This window comes from Ctenopharyngodon idella, chromosome 1 (genome assembly GCF_019924925.1).
Source record: "Ctenopharyngodon idella isolate HZGC_01 chromosome 1, HZGC01, whole genome shotgun sequence".
Classification (NCBI taxonomy): domain Eukaryota; kingdom Metazoa; phylum Chordata; class Actinopteri; order Cypriniformes; family Xenocyprididae; genus Ctenopharyngodon; species Ctenopharyngodon idella.
The window spans coordinates 11,314,148-11,335,852 of record NC_067220.1 but is presented as its reverse complement, the minus strand read 5'-3'; the positions used below and the strand labels follow the sequence as shown (position 1 = coordinate 11,335,852).

At 34.1% G+C, this 21,705-nt stretch overlaps 1 protein-coding gene across 15 annotated transcripts in view; it reads left to right on the top strand.

The window, feature by feature from the left end:
• LOC127509413 (interferon-induced protein 44-like) overlaps window positions 1–21,705 on the top strand; it is a 35,122-nt gene that overhangs the window by 3,536 nt on the left and 9,881 nt on the right. For 3 of the 15 annotated variants that reach the window (XM_051888137.1, XM_051888145.1, XM_051888155.1), the window contains exons 2-8: window positions 109–243; window positions 13,686–13,719; window positions 15,057–15,261; window positions 16,531–16,677; window positions 16,771–16,942; window positions 17,257–17,357; window positions 17,657–18,450. In XM_051888137.1, the coding sequence (XP_051744097.1) occupies window positions 198–243; window positions 13,686–13,719; window positions 15,057–15,261; window positions 16,531–16,677; window positions 16,771–16,942; window positions 17,257–17,357; window positions 17,657–17,827 (876 nt within the window). In that variant the 5' untranslated portion in view covers window positions 109–197 and the 3' untranslated portion in view covers window positions 17,828–18,450. Of the gene's footprint in view, window positions 1–108; window positions 244–384; window positions 419–1,408; window positions 1,614–3,011; window positions 3,159–3,251; window positions 3,424–3,748; window positions 3,850–4,148; window positions 4,862–13,427; window positions 13,549–13,685; window positions 13,720–15,056; window positions 15,262–16,530; window positions 16,678–16,770; window positions 16,943–17,256; window positions 17,358–17,656; window positions 18,451–21,705 lie in introns of those variants that run through there. The other 12 variants (XM_051888128.1, XM_051888172.1, XM_051888183.1 and 9 more) reach the window with 6 other exon arrangements.

Below are 21,705 nucleotides of genomic sequence, written 5' to 3'. Positions count from 1 at the left end.
TATGTATGCAAGTGAAAGTGAAAGTGAAACTGAAAAAAAGTTTCACTTATATTTATATATATATATATATATATATATATATATATATATATAACGGTTCTGGTGTAGGTCTGATGGTCTGATTTCACTTGCTTAAAGTGAGATGCAAGTCAACTGTGTTCCAGGACAGAGCTGATGTAAATATATTGAAACAAAAAATGGGAGGGTCAAGATCTCAACCAGATCAACCAAAACCAAATCCAGGTGAGAGGGTCTTTTTTCCATATGATTTTCTATATATATATATTTATATACAGAATACATATGTACACACCATAGATACATTCTCAGAGAGATACTACCAAATTATTGTTATTGCAACTTAATTGCTATGTTTTCTCTTAGAACTGGATAAACCATGGAGAAAATTTGTCTGGGGGTAAGCTATTCATGTACATAAGCTTTTCTGTCTAAGTACTTTATTTCATTTTCATGTGCAGACTGTGTCTTATCTGTGTGCATAGCAGTCAAAACACTGATCTGTTTAAATAAAAGTGCAAATACTGTGTAAGATAAGAAATTTATTTACCTGTAAAATATTACTGGAATCTTTCCCCATACATTTTACAGACTACAATTATTTTTTGTTGTTGAAGGACCACAGTCTTGTGCATGACAATATATCTGAAGTAATTCTGCTCAAGTTTTCCGTTGTAGCTTCTGCAAGGCATTTTATAGGGGACTCGACTCATATGCAATATGAAAAATAAAAACGACTTCACTTGATGAATCTAAGTGGACATTAAAGTCACTTGGCCATTCGCAGTCAAAACTGACCGACCACAGAAAATGAAAGACACTAAATGCAGAGCATTTGTTGTATAAAATTTATATATCGGCCGCAATGTTGAACACACAGAAATGAAAGAGTGAGACTGAAACATCCAGAGTACAACATTTTCTCTCTCTCACACACACACACACACACACACACAGACACACACACACAGAGAGAGAGAGAGAAAGTGAAAATAATGTTTTTGACTGTAACTGCAAAACATATGCTTCAAAACTATTATTATTATTACATATACACCAAACTTTGTTAATTAATAGTTGGATAATTTCAAAATAAATATTCAGATAAATATTCCACACAGGTGGATGCAGAACACCTGGCATCTATTGGCCATTATTTTCATAACATGATTTTGACCTGACATGAAGTTATTTTTCTTTTTCCTCTAGATGGCAGCAGTTTGGCCCACAAGCGTGATAAATTCTCATTTTCTGTTAAAAAAAAAAAAGAGAGAAGTTATTGTAATGCTATTCCAAATATAGCCAGTAATATGGCTCCATTTTGCCACATTTAACAAATCTGCTGTAAGTAAAGTTCTGTAGGGCACAAAATTGTATTTTGTTTTCACAGACAGAAAGAAGCTCTGAAAAAGAAGCTGGAAAACTTCTCTCCGAGTGATTCAGATGTAAACGACATCAAGATCCTGGTAGCTGGACAAGTTGGAGCAGGAAAGTCCAGTTTTATCAACTCCATCGATAGTGTCTTTCAAGGACGGATCTGCTCTAGAGCGTTAGTTAATACAGCTGATGGTGACAGTCGTAGTTTCACACAAAAGGTATTTGTCACCTATACAGTAGTTGCATGGTTTTTTTCAAAATTCCCATAAATGTCAGCTGACCCACTCTTGTGCATTAAGCATTTTAGGGTAACACTCTACATTAAGGTTCCCTTTGTAAAGGGTTTATAAAGGTGTTTGTTAATAACTAATAACTCATTTACAAATGCATTATAAGTCATTGATAAGGAGTTATAACTGCATTAATAACTTTAACGTAATACCTGCCAAATAGTGAGCCATTTTTTAACTCGCAAGTTATAAATGCTTTATAAATGTATTTATTCACACATATTTTACTCAGAACCAGATTTCTGGTTATTTCATGATGCAGCAAAAATGTGCTGTTATGGTGAGACTGAAGGGTGATTTATTTGTGGTTTTCTCAATAATATCTCATGACTTATGTCACTTTTCTCACTGTTGCTCATCAGACTTTACTCTGTGACTGATTTCATGTTTATCAAGATGAAATGATCAAACATTTTTTGAAAAAACACAAACAAACAAACAAACACAACTTGATGAGATATTAATAATGAAAAATGTGATTACATTATTAGTTACCTGTGAACCCTAATGAAGGGTGAACCATTTATTCATGAGTTATAAATATTAGTAACTTGTGAAAGTGAACCTTAATGTAAAGTGAAGTCCTGTGGATCATTTATTCATGATTTCACGTGTTTCCACTTTACATTAAGGTTCACTTTCACAGGTTAGTAACGTTTATAACTCATGAATAAATGGTTCACCCTTCATTAGGGTTCACAGGTAAGTAATGTAATTACATTTTTCATTATTAATATTTCATTAAGTTATGGTTGTGCTCGTATGTGGGTTTTTTTTTTTTTTTTTTCAAAATAAAGTTTGATCATTTAATCTTAATAAACATGAAATCAGTTTTTATACATTGCTCTGAAAGGGCAGCATGACCTTTTTGCAGAGTATCATGGGTAATGCACAGAGTAAAGTCTGATGAGCAGCAGTGAGAAAAGTGACATAAGTCATGAGATATTATTGAGAAAACCACAAATAAATCACCCTTCAGTCTCACCATAACAGTATATTTTTGCTGCATCATGAAATAACCAGACATCTAGTTTTGAGTAAAATATGTGTGAATAAATACATTTATTAAGCATTTATAACATGCGAGTTAAAAATGGCTCACTATTTGGCAGGTATTACGTTAAAGTCACCCTTTTTATTCATCCAGTTGTAACTCCTTATCAATGACTTATAACTTATTTACAAATGGATTATTAGTCATTAACAAACACCTTTATAAACCCTTTACAAAGGGAACTTGTTACCCATTTTAGCTAATCATACGAAGATTTCTTGGAAATTGTTCACAAATATTTGTGCTTCTATAAATTTGGTCTTCATTTATAGCTCAAAGGATTCACCATCAGAAGTGGGAGAAAAACTTTGCCTTTCGTCTTCAAGGATATAATGGGCTTAGAAGCTGAAGCTTTGGCTGGGTCACAAACAGATGACATCATCAATGCTGTGTTTGGCCATGTGAAGGACGGCTATAAAGTAATAAACCACTACATTATTATTTTAACATAAAGTTTGTGTGTGTGCAATAGGATTGACATTTAACATATTTTGCTGAATTTCTAATCTTAGTTCAACCAGGAGCAGGCACTCACTTATAAGGATCAGCATTACACCAGTGACCCTACCCTCTCCGATCAGGCTTTCTGCCTGGTTTATGTCATAGATGCAGATACAGTCCAATTCACAGATGATAAACTTATTGACAAGTTGAAGATCATCCGCCAGAGAATCAGTGATCAGGGTAAAACTGACACTGAATGTTTGATTTTTATTCATGAGCTCACATACATTACATTACATGGGAGAGAGAAGTGGGCATAAAGTGGGTTGGGTTTGTGTGTGTTTTTCAGTGTGTAGGTGGACAAAATCCAGATACAGGCTGCATTGTAATGCCAAGTGCAAACAGGGAATGTCAGGCTCAACTTTTCTGCTTAATTATTTGTATGAGCCAGACAATGTATGTGGGTCAGTTATGTAGATTTGTAAATACCTTTCAACAAACTGCCACAAATGTGCTCAATTTTGTTGAGGAAAAAACCTTTACATTGCCTCTGCATTTGCTGTAGGGATTCCTCAAGTGGTTGTCATGACCAAAGTGGATGAAGCATGTCCGCTGGTCAACAAGGATCTAAGGAAGATCTACACTAGCAAGAAGATCAAAGAGAAGGTATGTGATATCATCCAAAGACAATTGAAGACTTCAGATGCAAAAGCCTCTAAGTTCTGTCTGAAATTTTCTTCTAAAATGAGCATTTTTTTATCAAGCTTGTATGTTTCTGTTCAGTTATTTGAAATTACTGAATATAAACATACAAGCTTGCTCACTTTAGAAGAAAATTTCGGACGGCACTTAGAGGCTTTTGCATCTGAAGTCTTCAATTTTATGTGTACATATTGCCCATGTTGATTTGATTTTGTCTAATAGCCACATCTAATTTTCTGACCTAACATTCTGCTTCTGTCCAGATGGAGTTGTGCAGCACCAAAATAGGTGTGCCATTGTCAAACATCTTCCCAGTGAAGAACTACCACGAGGAGATTGACACAGAGGATGACATTGATGTTCTGATACTAAAGGCACTTGAACAGATTGTTCAGATTGCAGATGATAGATTGTTGGACAGAGAAAGCTACTAATTTTAGGAAGATTGTGAATTAAAATGACTATAAAGAGGATTATGTTTTGTGTTTAGTTTTCAAATATATCTACAGTCGGGTTCAAAATCAATGAAAATCTGGGACTCAAAAACTAATGTAAACCTGAAAATCAATAAACAATTTTCAATTTCTGAATCTTTCTAAGTTATGATGCAAAATCTTTCTCCATTTAACAACATTAAAACTATTAAATTACATAAATAATATGGGAATAATGCAGTGACACTGCTTTATGTGTTTTAGATTCTTCAGAACATTTATGAACAAAATAACTTTTGCTTATTGAGATGTGTTGAATAAATCCCATTTAATCTTGAATTGTTCATTTTTCTTGACCATACATGTATTCAGTCTGTACTAAAACAGTGAATTGGGGTATCTGGAGCAATGGGAATTCAGATTGAGAGAAAGCATAACTTCTGGAAATTCATGTTGAAATATATTCTCTTCTTGGCATTTCACCTCTGTTAGCTTGTTTCCCAGTCTAGCTTCCTAATAAATCTGCCAATGTTTACTATGAATATTGTTGGTTCTGTGACAAATGCATACATATAAATTGAAATTGAAATTGAAATTGAGGAAGAAATAAATTTAGCTTTAGTCTTTGGCTTTGACGAGCAAGTGCATCTTATTATTTGCTTTTAACAATCCAAGTTGTTTCAAAGCAACTTTACAGAAAATTGTGCCTTAACATATACCTTGATGTCTGAAAGCCGCAATGAGCAAGCCAATGGCAAACGTTGCAAAGAAAAATCATACAGAGAGATTTATCATGGATAGGCCTATATGTGTTTTTAAAACCATATATTTGGAAGAATGTGTCAGTTATCACAAAAAATCCATGACTAATGCAAACCATTATAAGTCTGTTACCATTTATTTCAGCACTGATTCTGCCACAGATGGACTGTGACCTTTGACTTTTATTTTGAAAGGGCTTCTGAAGTGCATGTACACATGAACAGTTTCCACCATTATACACACACAGTCTAGATGCCAGTGAAATATCATCAGTTAGAGATGTGTGTGGATGTGTGGTTCATGTGGTGTAATATGCCATTTGTTAGCTTATTTGCATTAGTTTTATTGTTTTGTTTATATGATTTTCTTTTGTTATTTGTTTTGTCTCAATGATAAATGTTTTGTTATGTGGTTTAACATTCAAAGAAAGCACACCAAACTAGTTTTACCTTGCTTTAAAAATATCATTCACATTCACATGGTATGTTCCAGAAGTTGGAGGAGTCAGTCTAAAGGGCTCCTGGCAACCATTAAAAAAAAGAAAAGTAGTTTGAGTTTGTTGAGGACAGTTTGCTTGTGGGAGTATGTGTTGTATTTTGGGGCCTGGATACTGGCATAGCCAAAATACACATGTGAACATATATACAATATATATATAATTTTATATTTATATTTGATTTATGTAATAATTATACCCTTAATCTATTACACACAAGCAATTTTAGTTTATAAATAATTAATGTTTAAATGAATATTAATATATACAGATAATAAGCTGTAGAAAAATAATGCTTAAAAAATGACTAAATGTGACCTTGCATGTTCGAGTCTCTGTGTATATATTCAACTATATAAAGTGACTTCACAAGTTTCACTTGCACTGATAGAACAAGATATTTTCCTTTACTTGTCCTCTTTCATGGACGAGTATTTTCTTCAGTGTAAACTTCCTAGGTCGTGAATCAGTATATCGTGTAAATGAATGTGGCTGACTCCCTGATCAGTGCCCTGACTACTGAACTAGTGGAGCTCATGTTTTGCCAGTTCGTGGTCCTCTGTGTTATCTAGTACTTTTTCTTGTTGTAGTTATATGTCTGTAGGTATTTATTGAAGTTACTTGTTTATCTCTTTTGTTCAGTCTAGTTTTGTCCTGTCCAGCCTTTTGTCTTAGAGTATACTTGCTATTGTTTTGTGTTTTCAGTTTTTACTTTAGTTCTTAATTTACTTGAGTTGGTTTTCCTTTATCTTACTTTAGTAATTAGTCTTTTTATTATTTTACTTGTTCTCTAATTTATTCCTAGCTTTAGTTTTCTGTCTTCTCTTTATTTAGCTTACTACTTCAGTGGTATTTCTAGTCTTTGTTTCGCATTGGTTTCTGCTATCAGTCTTGTCATGTAGTGTTTTGTCTGCTGTGTCTCTTGTCTTGTCTTGTCTAGTCCTGCAGGCTGAGGTTCCCTGGCCACTCACTGTATCTACCAAGCAGCAAGACCGGTGCAGTGCCTGATTGTGCCCAGTGTGTCTATCCTCATGAGTTGTGAGATCCTGCCCGGTTCATGCCGTTTCACTCCGGTCTCGCACAGCCTTACCATCACTGCTTTCCAACTCTCTGTCATCCTGAGCTGGACTCAGTGGCCTCTCTTTCTGCCTGTCTTTGTGCCTCCAACCTCCCTGTTTGTTTGGACTGTTATCACCACCTCTCCCTCAAGATCTTGTCTGAAGTCATTTGTCCTGTCAATAAACCTGTTAACACTCATTCTGCGATTGAGTCCTCTTTTACAGATCTGTGACAAATTCATGTCACGTCTCTCTTAAATCTGTCAAGACATCAAATTCTCTTACTAGTTTATGAGAGAACCTTGTAATTGGTGTTTAACTCCTCACTACCCCTAAACTCCACTTCAAAGTACTTTTTGTATCATATCTATAAATGTAAAGGGAGACAGAATTGTCACACTTTTTATTCCAATGAATATTTGTGAATGTAGATGGTTTGTAACAGATAGATTTGTATTTATAAATTAAATACTCCATAGGAAAAAATATCGTTAGACAATTCTTTTTGCTAATTTTGCTAAGGTATTTCATTGGGTTGCATTTTGCAATCCCATTGACTGTGTATTTCTATTAACATTAAAGGGGTAGTTCACCCAAAAATTACATTTCAGAAATAGTTTTACATTTACTTAACCTCATTTCATCTATGAAATAGGAAAGCAGACATCTTACATAAATCAAATACTCATGCTGTATTATAACTCAAATGTTATTTTGTGAGCCCTGCAGACAGCAGGTGCAAAGTCAAGTTAAATTTAGCCTTTACTTACAAATGACTTTCAGTTTCTATTTCCAGGAAATGCAGCTGGTTCTTATGAACATTTTCTGTTTCTATTTCAAATGTATCTAATGTTTGAAAAATATGCATGTCAATAAGTGACCGATAGCTTGGATTTAAAGAGTGTGTATGGTTCACATGAAAAACCTTTAACAGATGGAACCATTCCATTGCACAAAAGGTTCTGAAACTTATGAACTTTTTATATTTCTATTTTCACAGTATTTTGCAATAATATGACAATAAGACAATAAGAGCATGTGTGTATGAGGTCTCATTTTTTATTAAGCATGTGAGTATATATGACAAATAAAGCTTGCAAAACTGAAAGTAAAGAGATACATATAAGCGTTGTGGTACGGACTTGATTTTAGTTGCTTTAAGTGAGATAAAAGTCAGGGTAGGGCTGATATAAATATATTTAACAGGGGAAAATAACAAAATGGGAGGAGCAAACACAAAACCAGAGCAAAAACCACCAAATCCAGGTGAGAGGGTCCTTGTATGTGATATTTTCCCCTGTATTTATACAGATCACACAACTATAGAATATTATAGATACATTCTCAAAGAGAGAGATACTACCAGTTTATTGTCAGATTGAATTGTTTATATGATCTATATGTTTTTCCATAGAACTGGATAGGCCATGGAAGCAATTTGACTGGGGTTAAGCTATATATGACTGTCACACACATATATGAGTTAAATAAAAATTTACAATTACAATTCTCAACCGCTAGATGGCAACTGTGGCTCTATTGAGACATGACTACTGGCAACGCGAGACTTGAAAGTTAGCTCTCGATCACTGTTGCCAGATCTCGCGATAAACATTTCCGCCATTTTACAACTGTTGGAGAGCAGGCAACAGCAAATGTTAAAGCAAATTCTTTCCTGCCTTTGGTCTTGTAAGTATCTGTGTTTTTCATTTTGACATGCGTTCATTATTTATGTAGGCCTACATCATAAGTTATCATGTATAGGAACCGTGACATTTTAGCGGGTAACAGTGCAGACTCAGAGTAAGCCATGTTGTGGTTAGATTAACATGCTACATGCATATGTTCTGTAGTGTTTCCTTGTGCCCTAAAACTCTCTAATTATCTAAATACAAGGGGGTAAACATGAAACCTGTGCACCCTATTATATTTGTTATGAAAGCCTTATATATCTTTTAATCTTTTGATCATTATAATATGAAAATGAGTTTTTGATTTGGCAAGGCAAGTTTATTTTGTATAGCACATTTCAACAACAATTTAAGGCAATTCAAAGTGCTTTACATGAAACATGGAATTTATGGAACCGACAATTAATAAGGTTGTTTTATAAACCAAAAACCATTGTTAACCTTTTTTTATTAAACTTTTTTTTGTCAATTTTTTATATTTTTATTATTTATTATTTAATATATTTTTTATTAAAATGTTCCATATTTAAAAAAAAAAAATGTTTATTTTTATTGTATTTGTAAAATTTCATTTTCATTTTTTTTTTTTTTTTTTTTATCATTTTGTATTATCTTGAGTTCTTTTTCTAAATAAAACCTTTACATTGAATTTGTTTGGATGGATTGTCATTTATGAGAACCTGTTATATTTAAGTGAAAAGAATCATTTAGCCATTATTTTGTCTATTACATGTATAGATGTAGTCATTCATTAACTGTATATTTGATGACTATTCTTGGGTTATGGTTAGACGTCTATTAGATTTTCACTGACAGCCCAAATTTTGCCTCGTTTTAGCCTAGACGGCCGGGCTGTGTTTTAACGGCTATTAGACGTCTATTAGACATAAACTGTGTTCCTCCTCGGCTAAATTCAATTCGACCATCAGTTTTCACACTTTCGTGTGAGAAAAAGAGTCAAAAATTAAATATTTATAGTGGACTTTAGAATAAATTGAATAAAATGTGTGTTTTTACAAGTGTGCCGAAATCATGATCTTGCGCTGCACTGACTGACAGCTGCTGTGATTACAAAGGGAAAGTTGTTTTTCATACGATTTTGTGAGTACTTCATACTTCACATTGACAAAATGTAAACCTAGTTATTTTATAAAGTTTAATATTTAGTCAAAAACGAAGTTAAAAAACGATTAGAGGAAATGGCTGATATATGCGCAAATAAATGCTATTGTCTGTGGTAATTATTGTCTTTTTTATTTTTAAATAAGTGTTTTCTATCAATTGTTGAATTTCCTACATTTTGAAACGTTCGGTTTTACAATGGGGACAATCTCAGAAGGATGGACAAATAATGTTTGTGGTCATCACATTAAAAATAACATTTGAAGTGCTGGGGGAAAAAAAATGCTTGTGCGTGTCTAATTTCAGACACGGCATTTTTTAAATTGTCCCAATAGCTTCGTCTTTATTGCAATCAATAAAACTGGTTTATTGGCAAATTAGGTAAATGTGACAACTGCATTAAAATATGAATACAACATTAAAAAGTCAACCACTGATGGTTTTGTGTCGATGTACAGCGACTACAGAATGAACAGCTAACAGTTCACCGGAAATGCCCGAGCAGCCTTAATGACAACCAGGAAGTAACTGTGCATATAGCCCGGGTTCGTCACTTATTGGGGTCCCCTTGAAACATTTTCATTGTGGTCTGTGCTATTTGCAGTGCTTTTCTCTGTTTGTAAGTGTTGTGGACTTTTACAGCGCGTTTGTCTGTAAGTGTTGTGGACTTTTGCAGCGCGTTTGTCTATTTGTAAGTGTTGTGGACTTTTGCAGCGCATGTGTTGTCAAACTGATGAAGATGTTTTCTTTATTTGCTGGTGTTTTTTCTATTTGCATGTGTTTTCTTAATTTGCAGCACGTTGAGCTCTCACGGCCACCGTAATAAGTCACTTAATCTGCTATTTTGTATTTTGTGTGCTAGGGCTGCTCAATTATTATTATACTTTGTTCTCAAATTGTTAATGTTAACAACATCAGCATTGCGTGACAACGTGTATTTAGTGTGTAATAGCGCGTTACCTGTAGATTTCAGTTTCTGTACAGTCTAATATCTATTTGTCCATTTGTCATACCATACAATCCGCCATCAAAATGATAATTTTAATTATTCCAGCCGCTGTGAGAAAAGGCTATAAATGATCCGCCAGCGTTCTCACATGCGATATAGCCTACTAGCTGGGACTCATTCTGACAGAGCATGATAAACTAACCCAAACCTAACATTTATATATAAAAATATAATGTCTAGTGTTTAGACAGTATCGCATTATTTTAGCATAGACTAAAATATATTTGCACTAAATCACATCATATTTACACCTGAGCAGATATTCGCAAACAAGCTACATTAGGCATAAGCCAGTATTTTAGCATGATAAGCAGTGTCATAAGCTAACCAAAACTGAGCAAAATACAAACCCCGTTTCCAGAAAAGTTGGGACATTTTGTAAAACACAATAAAAACACAATCTGTGATTTTGTTGATTCTCTTGAACCTTTTTTTAACTGACAAAAGGTCAAAGAAAAGATTTCCAGTGTTTTCACTGACCAACATAATTGTATTTTGTGAATATAAACAAATTTTAATTTTGATGGCTGCAACACACTCCAAAAAAGTTAGGACAGAGGTGAAATAAAAGTGAAAAGATTATATAATATCCAAGTTACACTGTTTTAATACAGTCCACAATTAGCAGGTGAATTGGTAATAGGTGAGGGTATCATATTTGGGTGTAAAAGAGCTTCTCAGTCTTTGCAAGAAAAGATGGATCATGGCTCACCACTTGTGTCAAACAATTCAAAAATCACATTTCTCAATGCAAGATTGCAAAGAATTTATGTCTTTCTCCATCTACCATACATAATGTAAAAAGATTCAGGGAATCCAAAGAAATCTCAGTCTGTATAGGGCAAGGTAGGATACCTCGGGTGAATGTGCATGACCTTTGAGCCCTCAGATGGCATTGCATGAGAAACCATCATGCTACTGTATTAAATACAGCCACATAGACTCGGGAGTACTTTGGAAAACAGTTGTCATTTAACAGTCTGACGCTGCATCAAGAAATGCAACTCGAATCTCTGTTACACAAGGAGAAAGATATACATCGATTCTATGCAGAGATGCTGCCGAGTTCTCTGGGCCCCGAGCTCATCTTAGATGGTCTAAAAGACAGTGGAAATGTGTGCTGTGGTCAGATGAGTCCATGTTTCAGCTTGTTTTTGGAAAAAATGGACACCGAGTTCTCAGTCCCAAAGACAAAAGGGACCATCCAGACTTTCATTAGCGACAGGTGCAAAAGCAAAGCAAACGTAAGCCCATCATGGAAAGGAGAATCAGACAATGATGACCACAAACTGTTGAGCAGATGTCTTGTATCATGTGAGATCGGGTAAAAATTCCACTTGTAAAATTGCAACAATTAGTGTCCTCAATTCCCAAATGAATAAAAATTGTAATTAAAAGGAAAGGTCATGTGACACAGTGGTAAACATGCCTTTGTCCCAACTTTTTTTTGGAGTGTGTTTCAGCCATCAAAATCAAAATTTGTTTATACTTACAAAATACAATAAAGTTGTTTAGTGAAAACACTGGAAATCTTTTCTTTATACTTTTGTCAGTTAAATAGAGGTTTGAGAGAATTAACAAATCACAGATTCTTGATTTTATTGTATTTTACAAAATGTCACAACTTTTCTGGAAATAGGGTTTGTTAATTACAGATATGTTTAGATATTTGTAAGGGACATTGTAAGGCAATATTTCCCGTAAGCTGACAAAAGCAAGCTAAAACTAGGCAAAATATAATATGACAATTGATCAGGATTGAGACACAGCAGATCAGGCTAATTTCAATACTCCGTATTGAATACTGATTGGCAAGTCTGGAAATAGGCAAATATAGGTATACGTTTATATAAAATAACACGTCAAATAATTTAAGTACAACTAAACCATTTATTCGTCAAACTGTATCTTCGGGTGGATTAAGTTGCTCTTCAAAATGCAAACGTTCGTCGTCGGATTCCCGCTCTTCTTCCGAAGAAAAAGTGAAGTCTTCCTCAGTGTCCAGGACCATCTGAAGAGCTTGCTCACCTGTGTAGCATGCCATCTTCCAAACGCACAGGAAAGTGAATGAATCTGATGAAACTTGATGCTTTTTAAGACATTGTTAGGGGCGTTTATAATTTGCACAGATTGCCTCAGCACATTATCTTATGAATACAGCGCTCTGCGGGTGGGCGGGCACACATTAGAGATAATTAGATCAGACAGGAGAAACGGTACATCTCCTTACTTTTATACCCATTACATAAAGGGTAAATATTTGTTTTAGAATTGATTTGTTTTGTTTAAAAGTAGATACTTTTAAGTATGGCTGAAGTCACGTCTTGTACCAAACAACACCCTTCAGCCGTGACTTATTCACAATACAGCACTAGCCTCGAGTACCTTATTGCTTTTATAAAACGGTTATAAAACACACAATACAAATATTAAAGCCAAAAATGCAACTTTCATGAAGTTTCACTAAATACCTGTCTTACATTATTACGCCATTAGATGGTGGCAAAGACTAACAATACTCTTCTACATAATACAGTAAGCTTCAATGAACTTTATCAACTGAGAACATACAGTTTACGTTGCTAAGAGTGGTTGCTAAGGGTGTTGTGTAGTGATACACAGAACCGCTGGGTGAAGCGGTCATAGCCGTGTTTTATCATGAATAAAACACAGCTATTGATCAATCAGAATCAAGAACAGGAACTAAGCGTTTTATAAAAATATATATACCTTTTCAGCTTTCCTTTTAATAAATTTGCAAAGTTGTCAACAAATCAGTTTTTTGCTTTGTCATTATGGGGTCTGATGTGAAAATGACAGGAATGAGTGTGGGCAGATTTAATTATGTATGCAAGTGAAAGTGAAAGTGAAAGTGAAACTGAAGAAGAGTTTCACTTTTATATATATATATATAGGCCTATATATAACGGTTCTGGTGTAGGTCTGATTTCACTTGCTTAAAGTGAGATACAAGTCAACTGTGTTCCAGGACAGAGCTGATGTAAATATATTGAAGAGGGAAAAACAATGGGAGTTACAAAAATGGGAGTATCAAAATCTCTACCAGAGTATCAACCAAAACCAAATCCAGGTGAGAGGGTCTTTTTTCCATATGATTTTCTATATATATTTATATACAGAATACATATGTACACACCATAGATACATTCTCAGAGAGATACAACCAAATTATTGTTATTGCAACTTAATTGCTATGTTTTCTCTTAGAACTGGATAAACCATGGAGAAAATTTGTCTGGGGGTAAGCTATTCATGTACATAAGCTTTTCTGTCTAAGTACTTTATTTCATTTTCATGTGCAGACTGTGTCTTATCTGTGTGCATAGCAGTCAAAACACTGATCTGTTTAAATAAAAGTGCAAATACTGTGTAAGATAAGAAATTTATTTACCTGTAAAATATTACTGGAATCTTTCTCCATACATTTTACAAACTACAATTATTGGTTGTTGTTGTTGTTGTTGAAGGACCACAGTCTTGTGCATGACAATATATCTGAAGTAATTCTGCTCAAGTTTTCCGTTGTAGCTTCTGCAAGGCATTTTATAGGGGACTCGACTCGAGCACTCAGAAGTGTAAAATTATGATATGCCATGATCATGTGTGATGTAACTTTTTAACATATGATATTATAACGTTCATAGTTTTAATTATTTTAGCATGAAAATGTATCACGACATTTTACTTGGTGAAAATGGCCCATTTTATCCTCAATATTGGTATTGAAACTGTCATGTGATTTGGTAACAATAAGTGATATCAATCCCTTCATTCAGCAGGCCATGCCTTATGTTTTGAGTTCAACAGTTTTATTTATTTTATTTTAAAATAAATATAAAAGTAATAATCAAACATAGCCTAATGAATGATGAATATGCTTATATGGTTTCCTTATTTTGAGTGGTTCAATACCTTTTTAGATATGCAATATAAAAAATAAAAACTGGACGTCACTTGATGAATCTAAGTGGACATTAAAGTCACTTGGCCATTCGCAGTCAAAACTGACCGACCACAGAAAATGAAAGACGCTAAATGCAGAGCATTTTTTGTATAAAATGTATATATCGGCCGCAATGTTGAACACACAGAAATGAAAGAGTGAGACTGAAACATCCAGAGTACAACACTTTCTCACACACTCTTACACACACACACACACACACACACAGAGAGAAAGTGAAATTAATGTTTATGACTGTAACTGCAAAACATATGCTTCAAAACTATTATTATTATTACATATACACCAAACTTTGTTAAATAATAGTTGGATAATTTCAAAATAAATATTCAAATAAATATTCCACACAGTGGATGCAGAACACCTGGCATCTACTGGCCATTATTTTCATAACATGATTTTGACCTGACATGAAGTTATTTTTCTTTTTCCTCTAGATGGCAGCAGTTTGGCCCACAAGCGTGATAAATTCTCATATTTTCTGTTAAAAAAAAGAGAAGTTGTTGTAATGCTATTCCAAATATAGCCAGTAATATGGCTCCATTTTGCCACATTTAACAAATCTGCTTTAAGTAAAATTCTGTAGGGCACAAAATTGTATTTTGTTTTCACAGACAGAAAGAAGCTCTGAAAAAGAAGCTGGAAAACTTCTCTCCGAGTGATTCAGATGTAAACAACATCAAGATCCTGGTAGCTGGACAAGTTGGAGCAGGAAAGTCCAGTTTTATCAACTCCATCGATAGTGTCTTTCAAGGACGGATCTCCTCTAGAGCGCTAGTTAGTTCAGCTGATGGTGACAGTCGTAGTTTCACACAAAAGGTATTTGTCATCTATAAAGTAGTTGCATGTTTTTTCAAAATTCCCATAAATGTCAGCTGACCCACTCTTGTGCATTAAGCATTTTAGGGTAACACTCTACATTAAGGTTCCCTTTGTAAAGGGATTATAAAGGTGTTTGTTAATAACTAATAACTTATTTACAAATGCATTATAAGTCATTGATAAGGAGTTATAAATGCTTTATAAATGTATTTATTCACACATATTTTACTCAGAACCAGATTTCTGGTTATTTCATGATACATTCAAAAATATGCTGTTATGGTGAGACTGAAGGATGATTTATTTGTGGTTTTCTCAATAATATCTCATGACTTCTGTCACTTTTCTCACTGTTGCTTATCAGACTTTACTCTGTGACTGATTTCATGTTTATCAAGATGAAATGATCAAACATTTTTTGAAAAAACAAACAAACAAACAAACAAACAAACATACGAGCACAACCACAACTTGATGAGATATTAATAATGAAAAATGTGATTACATTATTAGTTACCTGTGAACCCTAATGAAGGGTGAACCATTTATTCATGAGTTATAAATATTAGTGGTTCACTTTCACAGGTTAGTAATGTTTATAACTCATGAATAAATGGTTCACTCTTCATTAGGGTTCACAGGTAAGTAATGTAATTACATTTTTCATTATTAATATTTCATTAAGTTATGGTTGTGCTCGTATGTTTTTTTTTTGTTTTGTTTTTTTCAAAATAAAGTTTGATCATTTAATCTTAATAAACATGAAATCAGTTTTAATACATTGCTCTGAAAGGGCAGCATGACCTTCTTGCAGAGTATCATGGGTAATGCACAGAGTAAAGTCTGATGAGCAGCAGTGAGAAAAGTGACATAAGTCATGAAATATTATTGAGAAAACCACAAATAAATCATCCTTCAGTCTCACCATAACAGCATATTTTTGCTGCATCATGAAATAACCAGACATCTGGTTCTGAGTAAAATATGTGTGAATAAATACATTTATTAAGTATTTATAACATGTAAGTTAAAAATGGCTCACTATTTGGCAGGTATTACGTTAAAGTCACCCTTTTTATTCATCCAGTTATAACTCCTTATCAATGACTTATAATCCATTTGTAAATAAGTTATTGGTCATTAACAAACACCTTTATAAACCCTTTACAAAGGGAACTTGTTACCCATTTTAGCTAATCATACGAAGATTTCTTGGAAATTGTTCACAAATATTTGTGCTTCTATAAATTTGGTCTTCATTTATAGCTCAAAGGATTCACCATCAGAAGTGGGAGAAAAACTTTGCCTTTCGTCTTCAAGGATATAATGGGCTTAGAAGCTGAAGCTTTGGCTGGGTCACAAACAGATGACATCATCAATGCTGTGTTTGGCCATGTGAAGGACGGCTATAAAGTAATAAACCACTACATTATTATTTTAACATAAAGTTTGTGTGTGTGCAATAGGATTGACATTTAACATATTTTGCTGAATTTCCAATCTTAGTTCAACCAGGAGCAGGCACTCACTTATAAGGATCAGCATTACACCAGTGACCCTACCCTCTCCGATCAGGCTTTCTGCCTGGTTTATGTCATAGCCGCAGATACAGTCCAACTCACAGATGATAAACTTATTGACAAGTTGAAGATCATCCGCAAGAGAATCAGTGATCAGGGTAAAACTGACACTGAATGTTTATGATTTTTATTCATGAGTTTACATACATTACATTACATGGGAGAGAGAAGTGGGCATAAAGTGGGTTGGGTTTGTGTGTGTTTTTCAGTGTGTAGGTGGACAAAATCCAGATACATTGTAATGCTAAGTGCAAACAGGGAATGTCAACTTTTCTGCTTAATTATTTGTATGAGCCAGACAATGTATGTGGGTCAGTTATGTAGATATGTAAATACCTTTCAACAAACTGCCACAAATGTGCTCAATTTTGTTGAGGGAAAAACCTTTACATTGCCTCTGCATTTGCTGTAGGGATTCCTCAAGTGGTTGTCATGACCAAAGTGGATAAAGCATGTCCGCTGGTCAACAAGGATCTAAGGAAGATCTACACTAGCAAGAAGATCAAAGAGAAGGTATGTGATATCATCCAAAGACAATTGAAGACTTCAGATGCAAAAGCCTCTAAGTTCTGTCTGAAATTTTCTTCTAAAATGAGCATTTTTTTATCAAGCTTGTATGTTTCTGTTCAGTTATTTGAAATTACTGAATATAAACATACAAGCTTGCTCACTTTAGAAGAAAATTTCGGACGGCACTTAGAGGCTTTTGCATCTGAAGTCTTCAATTTTATGTGTACATATTGCCCATGTTGATTTGATTTTGTCTAATAGCCACATCTAATTTTCTGACCTAACATTCTGCTTCTGTCCAGATGGAGTTGTGCAGCACCAAAATAGGTGTGCCATTGTCAAACATCTTCCCAGTGAAGAACTACCACGAGGAGATTGACACAGAGGATGACATTGATGTTCTGATACTAAAGGCACTTGAACAGATTGTTCAGATTGCAGATGATGGATTGTTGGACAGAGAAAGCTACTAATTTTAGGAAGATTGTGAATTAAAATGACTATAAAGAGGATTATGTTTTGTGTTTAGTTTTCAAATATATCTACAGTCGGGTTCAAAATCAATGAAAATCTGGGACTCAAAAACTAATGTAAACCTGAAAATTAATAAACAATTTTCAATTTCTGAATCTTTCTAAGTTATGATGCAAAATCTTTCTCCATTTAACAACATTAAAACTATTAAATTACATAAATAGTATGGGAATAATGCAGTGACACTGCTTTTTGTGTTTTAGATTCTTCAAAACATTTATGAACAAAATAACTTTTGCTTATTGAGATGTGTTGAATAAATCCCATTTAATCTTGAATTTTTCTTGACCATACATGTATTCAGTCTGTACTAAAACAGTGAATTGGGGTATCTGGAGCAATGGGAATTCAGATTGAGAGAAAGCATAACTTCTGGAAATTCATGTTGAAATATATTCTCCTCTTGGCATTTCACCTCTGTTAGCTTGTTTCCCAGTCTAGCTTCCTAATAAATCTGCCAATGTTTACTATGAATATTGTTGGTTCTGTGACAAATGCATACATATAAATTGAAATGTAAATTGAAATTGAGGAAGAAATAAATTTAGCTTTGAGGATTTTAGTCTTTGGCTTTGACGAGCAAGTGCATCTTATTATGTGCTTTTCACAATCCAAGTTGTTTCCAAGCAATTTTACAGAAAATTGTGCCTTAACATATACCTTGATGTCTGAAAGCCGCAATGAGCAAGCCAATGGCGAATGTTGCAAAGAAAAATCATACCGAAAAATTTATCATGGATAGGCCTATATGTGTTTTTAAAACCATATATTTGGAAGAATGTGTCAGTTATCACAAAAAATCCATGACTAATGCAAACCATTATAAGTCTGTTACCATTTATTTCAGCACTGATTCTGCCACAGATGGACTGTGACCTTTGACTTTTATTTTGAAAGGGCTTCTGAAGTGCATGTACACATGAACAGTTTCCACCATTATACACACACAATCTAGATGCCAGTGAAATAACATCAGTTAGAGATGTGTGTAGATGTGTGGTTATGGTTTATGTGGTGTAATATGCCATTTGTTAGCTTATTTGCATTAGTTTTATTGTTTTGTTTATATGATTTTCTTTTGTTATTTGTTGTCTCAATGATAAATGTTTTGTTATGTGGTTTAACATTCAAAGAAAGCACACCAAACTAGTTTTACCTTGCTTTAAAAATATCATTCACATTCACATGGTATGTTCCAGAAGTTGGAGGAGTCAGTCTAAAGGGCTCCTGGCAACCATTAAAAAAAAGAAAAGTAGTTTGAGTTTGTTGAGGACAGCTTGTGGGAGTACGTGTTGTATTTTGGGGCCTGGATACTGGCATAGCCAAAATACACATGTGAACATATATACAATATATATATAATTTTATATTTATATAATTATTATACCCTTAATCTATTACACACAAGCAATTTTAGTTTATAAATAATTAATGTTTAAATGAATATTAATATATACAGATAATAAGCTGTAGAAAAATAATGCTTAAAAAATGACAATGTGACCTTGCATGTTCGAGTCTCTGTGTATATATTCAACTATATAAAGTGACTTCACAAGTTTCACTTGCACTGATAGAACAAGATATTTTCCTTTACTTGTCCTCTTTCATGGATAAGTATTTTCTTCAGTGTAAACTTCCTAGGTCGTGAATCAGTATATCGTGTAAATGAATGTGGCTGACTCCCTGATCAGTGCCCTGACTACTGAACTAGTGGAGCTCATGTTTTGCCAGTTCGTGGTCCTCTGTGTTATCTAGTACTTTTCTTGTTGTAGTTATATGTCTGTAGGTATTTATTGAAGTTACTTGTTTATCTCTTTTGTTCAGTCTAGTTTTGTCCTGTCTAGCCTTTTGTCTTAGAGTATACTTGCTATTGTTTTGTGTTTTCAGTTTTTACTTTAGTTCTTAATTTACTTGAGTTGGTTTTCCTTTATCTTACTTTAGTAATTAGTCTTTTTATTATTTTACTAGTTCTCTAATTTATTCCTAGCTTTAGTTTTCTGTCTTCTCTTTATTTAGCTTACTACTTCAGTGGTATTTCTAGTCTTTGTTTCGCATTGGTTTCTGCTATCAGTCTTGTCATGTAGTGTTTTGTCTGCTGTGTCTCTTGTCTTGTCTTGTCTAGTCCTGCAGGCTGAGGTTCCCTGGCCACTCACTGTATCTACCAAGCAGCAAGACCGGTGCAGTGCCTGATTGTGCCCAGTGTGTCTATCCTCTTGAGTTGTGAGATCCTGCACAGTCCATGCCGTTTCACTCCGGTCTCGCACAGCCTTACCATCACTGCTTTCCAACTCTCTGTCATCCTGAGCTGGACTCAGTGGCCTCTCTTTCTGCCTGTCTTTGTGCCTCCAACCTCCCTGTTTGTTTGGACTGTTATCACCACCTCTCCCTCAAGATCTTGTCTGAAGTCATTTGTCCTGTCAATAACCCTGTTAACACTCATTCTGCGACTGAGTCCTCTTTTACAGATCTGTGACAAATTCATGTCACGTCTCTCTTAAATCTGTCAAGACATCAAATTCTCTTACTAGTTTATGAGAGAACCTTGTAATTGGTGTTTAACTCCTCACTACCCCTAAACTCCACTTCAAAGTACTTTTTGTATCATATCTATAAATGTAAAGGGAGACAGAATTGTCACACTTTTTATTCCAATGAATATTTGTGAATGTAGATGGTTTGTAACAGATAGATTTGTATTTATAAATTAAATACTCCATAGGAAAAAAATATTATTAGACAATTCTTTTTGCTAATTTTGCTAAGGTATTTCATTGGGTTGCATTTTGCAATCCCATTGACTGTGTATTTCTATTAACATTAAAGGGGTAGTTCACCCAAAAATTACATTTCAGAAATAGTTTTACATTTACTTAACCTCATTTCATCTATGAAATAGGAAAGCAGACATCGTACATAAATCAAATACTCATGCTACTGTTGTATTACTACTCAAATGTTATTTTGTGAGCCCTGCAGACAGCAGGTGCAAAGTCAAGTTAAATTTATCCTTTACTTACAAATGACTTTCAGTTTCTATTTCCAGGAAATGCAGCTGGTTCTTATGAACATTTTCTGTTTATATTTCAAATGTATCTAATGTTTGAAAAATATGCATGTCAATAAGTGACCGATAGCTTGGATTTAAAGAGTGTGTATGGTTCACATGAAAAACCTTTAACAGATGGAACCATTCCATTGCACAAAAGGTTCTGAAACTTATGAACTTTTTATATTTCTATTTTCACAATATTTTGCAATAATATGACAATAAGACAATAAGAGCATGTGTGTGTGAGGTCTCATTTTTATTAAGCATGTGAGTATATATGACAAATATAGCTTGCAATACTGAAAGTAAAGAGATACATATAAGCGTTGTGGTACGGACTTGATTTTAGTTGCTTTAAGTGAGATAAAAGTCAGGGTAGGGCTGATATAAATCATTATCATTAAATCATATAAGCAATTTGACTGGGGTTAAGCTATATATGACTGTCACACACATATATGACTGTCTTTAATTTTAAGTTAAATAAAAATTTACAATTACAATTCTCAACCGCTAGGTGGCAACTGTGGCTCTATTGAGACATGACTACTGGCAACGCGAGACTTGAAAGTTAGCTCTCGATCACTGTTGCTAGATCTCGCGATAAACATTTCCGCCATTTTACAACTGTTGGAGAGCAAGCAACAGCAAATGTTAAAGCAAATTCTTTCCTGCTTTTGGTCTTGTAAGTATCTGTGTTTTTCATTTTGACATGCGTTCATTATTTATGTAGGCCTACATCATAAGTTATCATGTATAGGAACC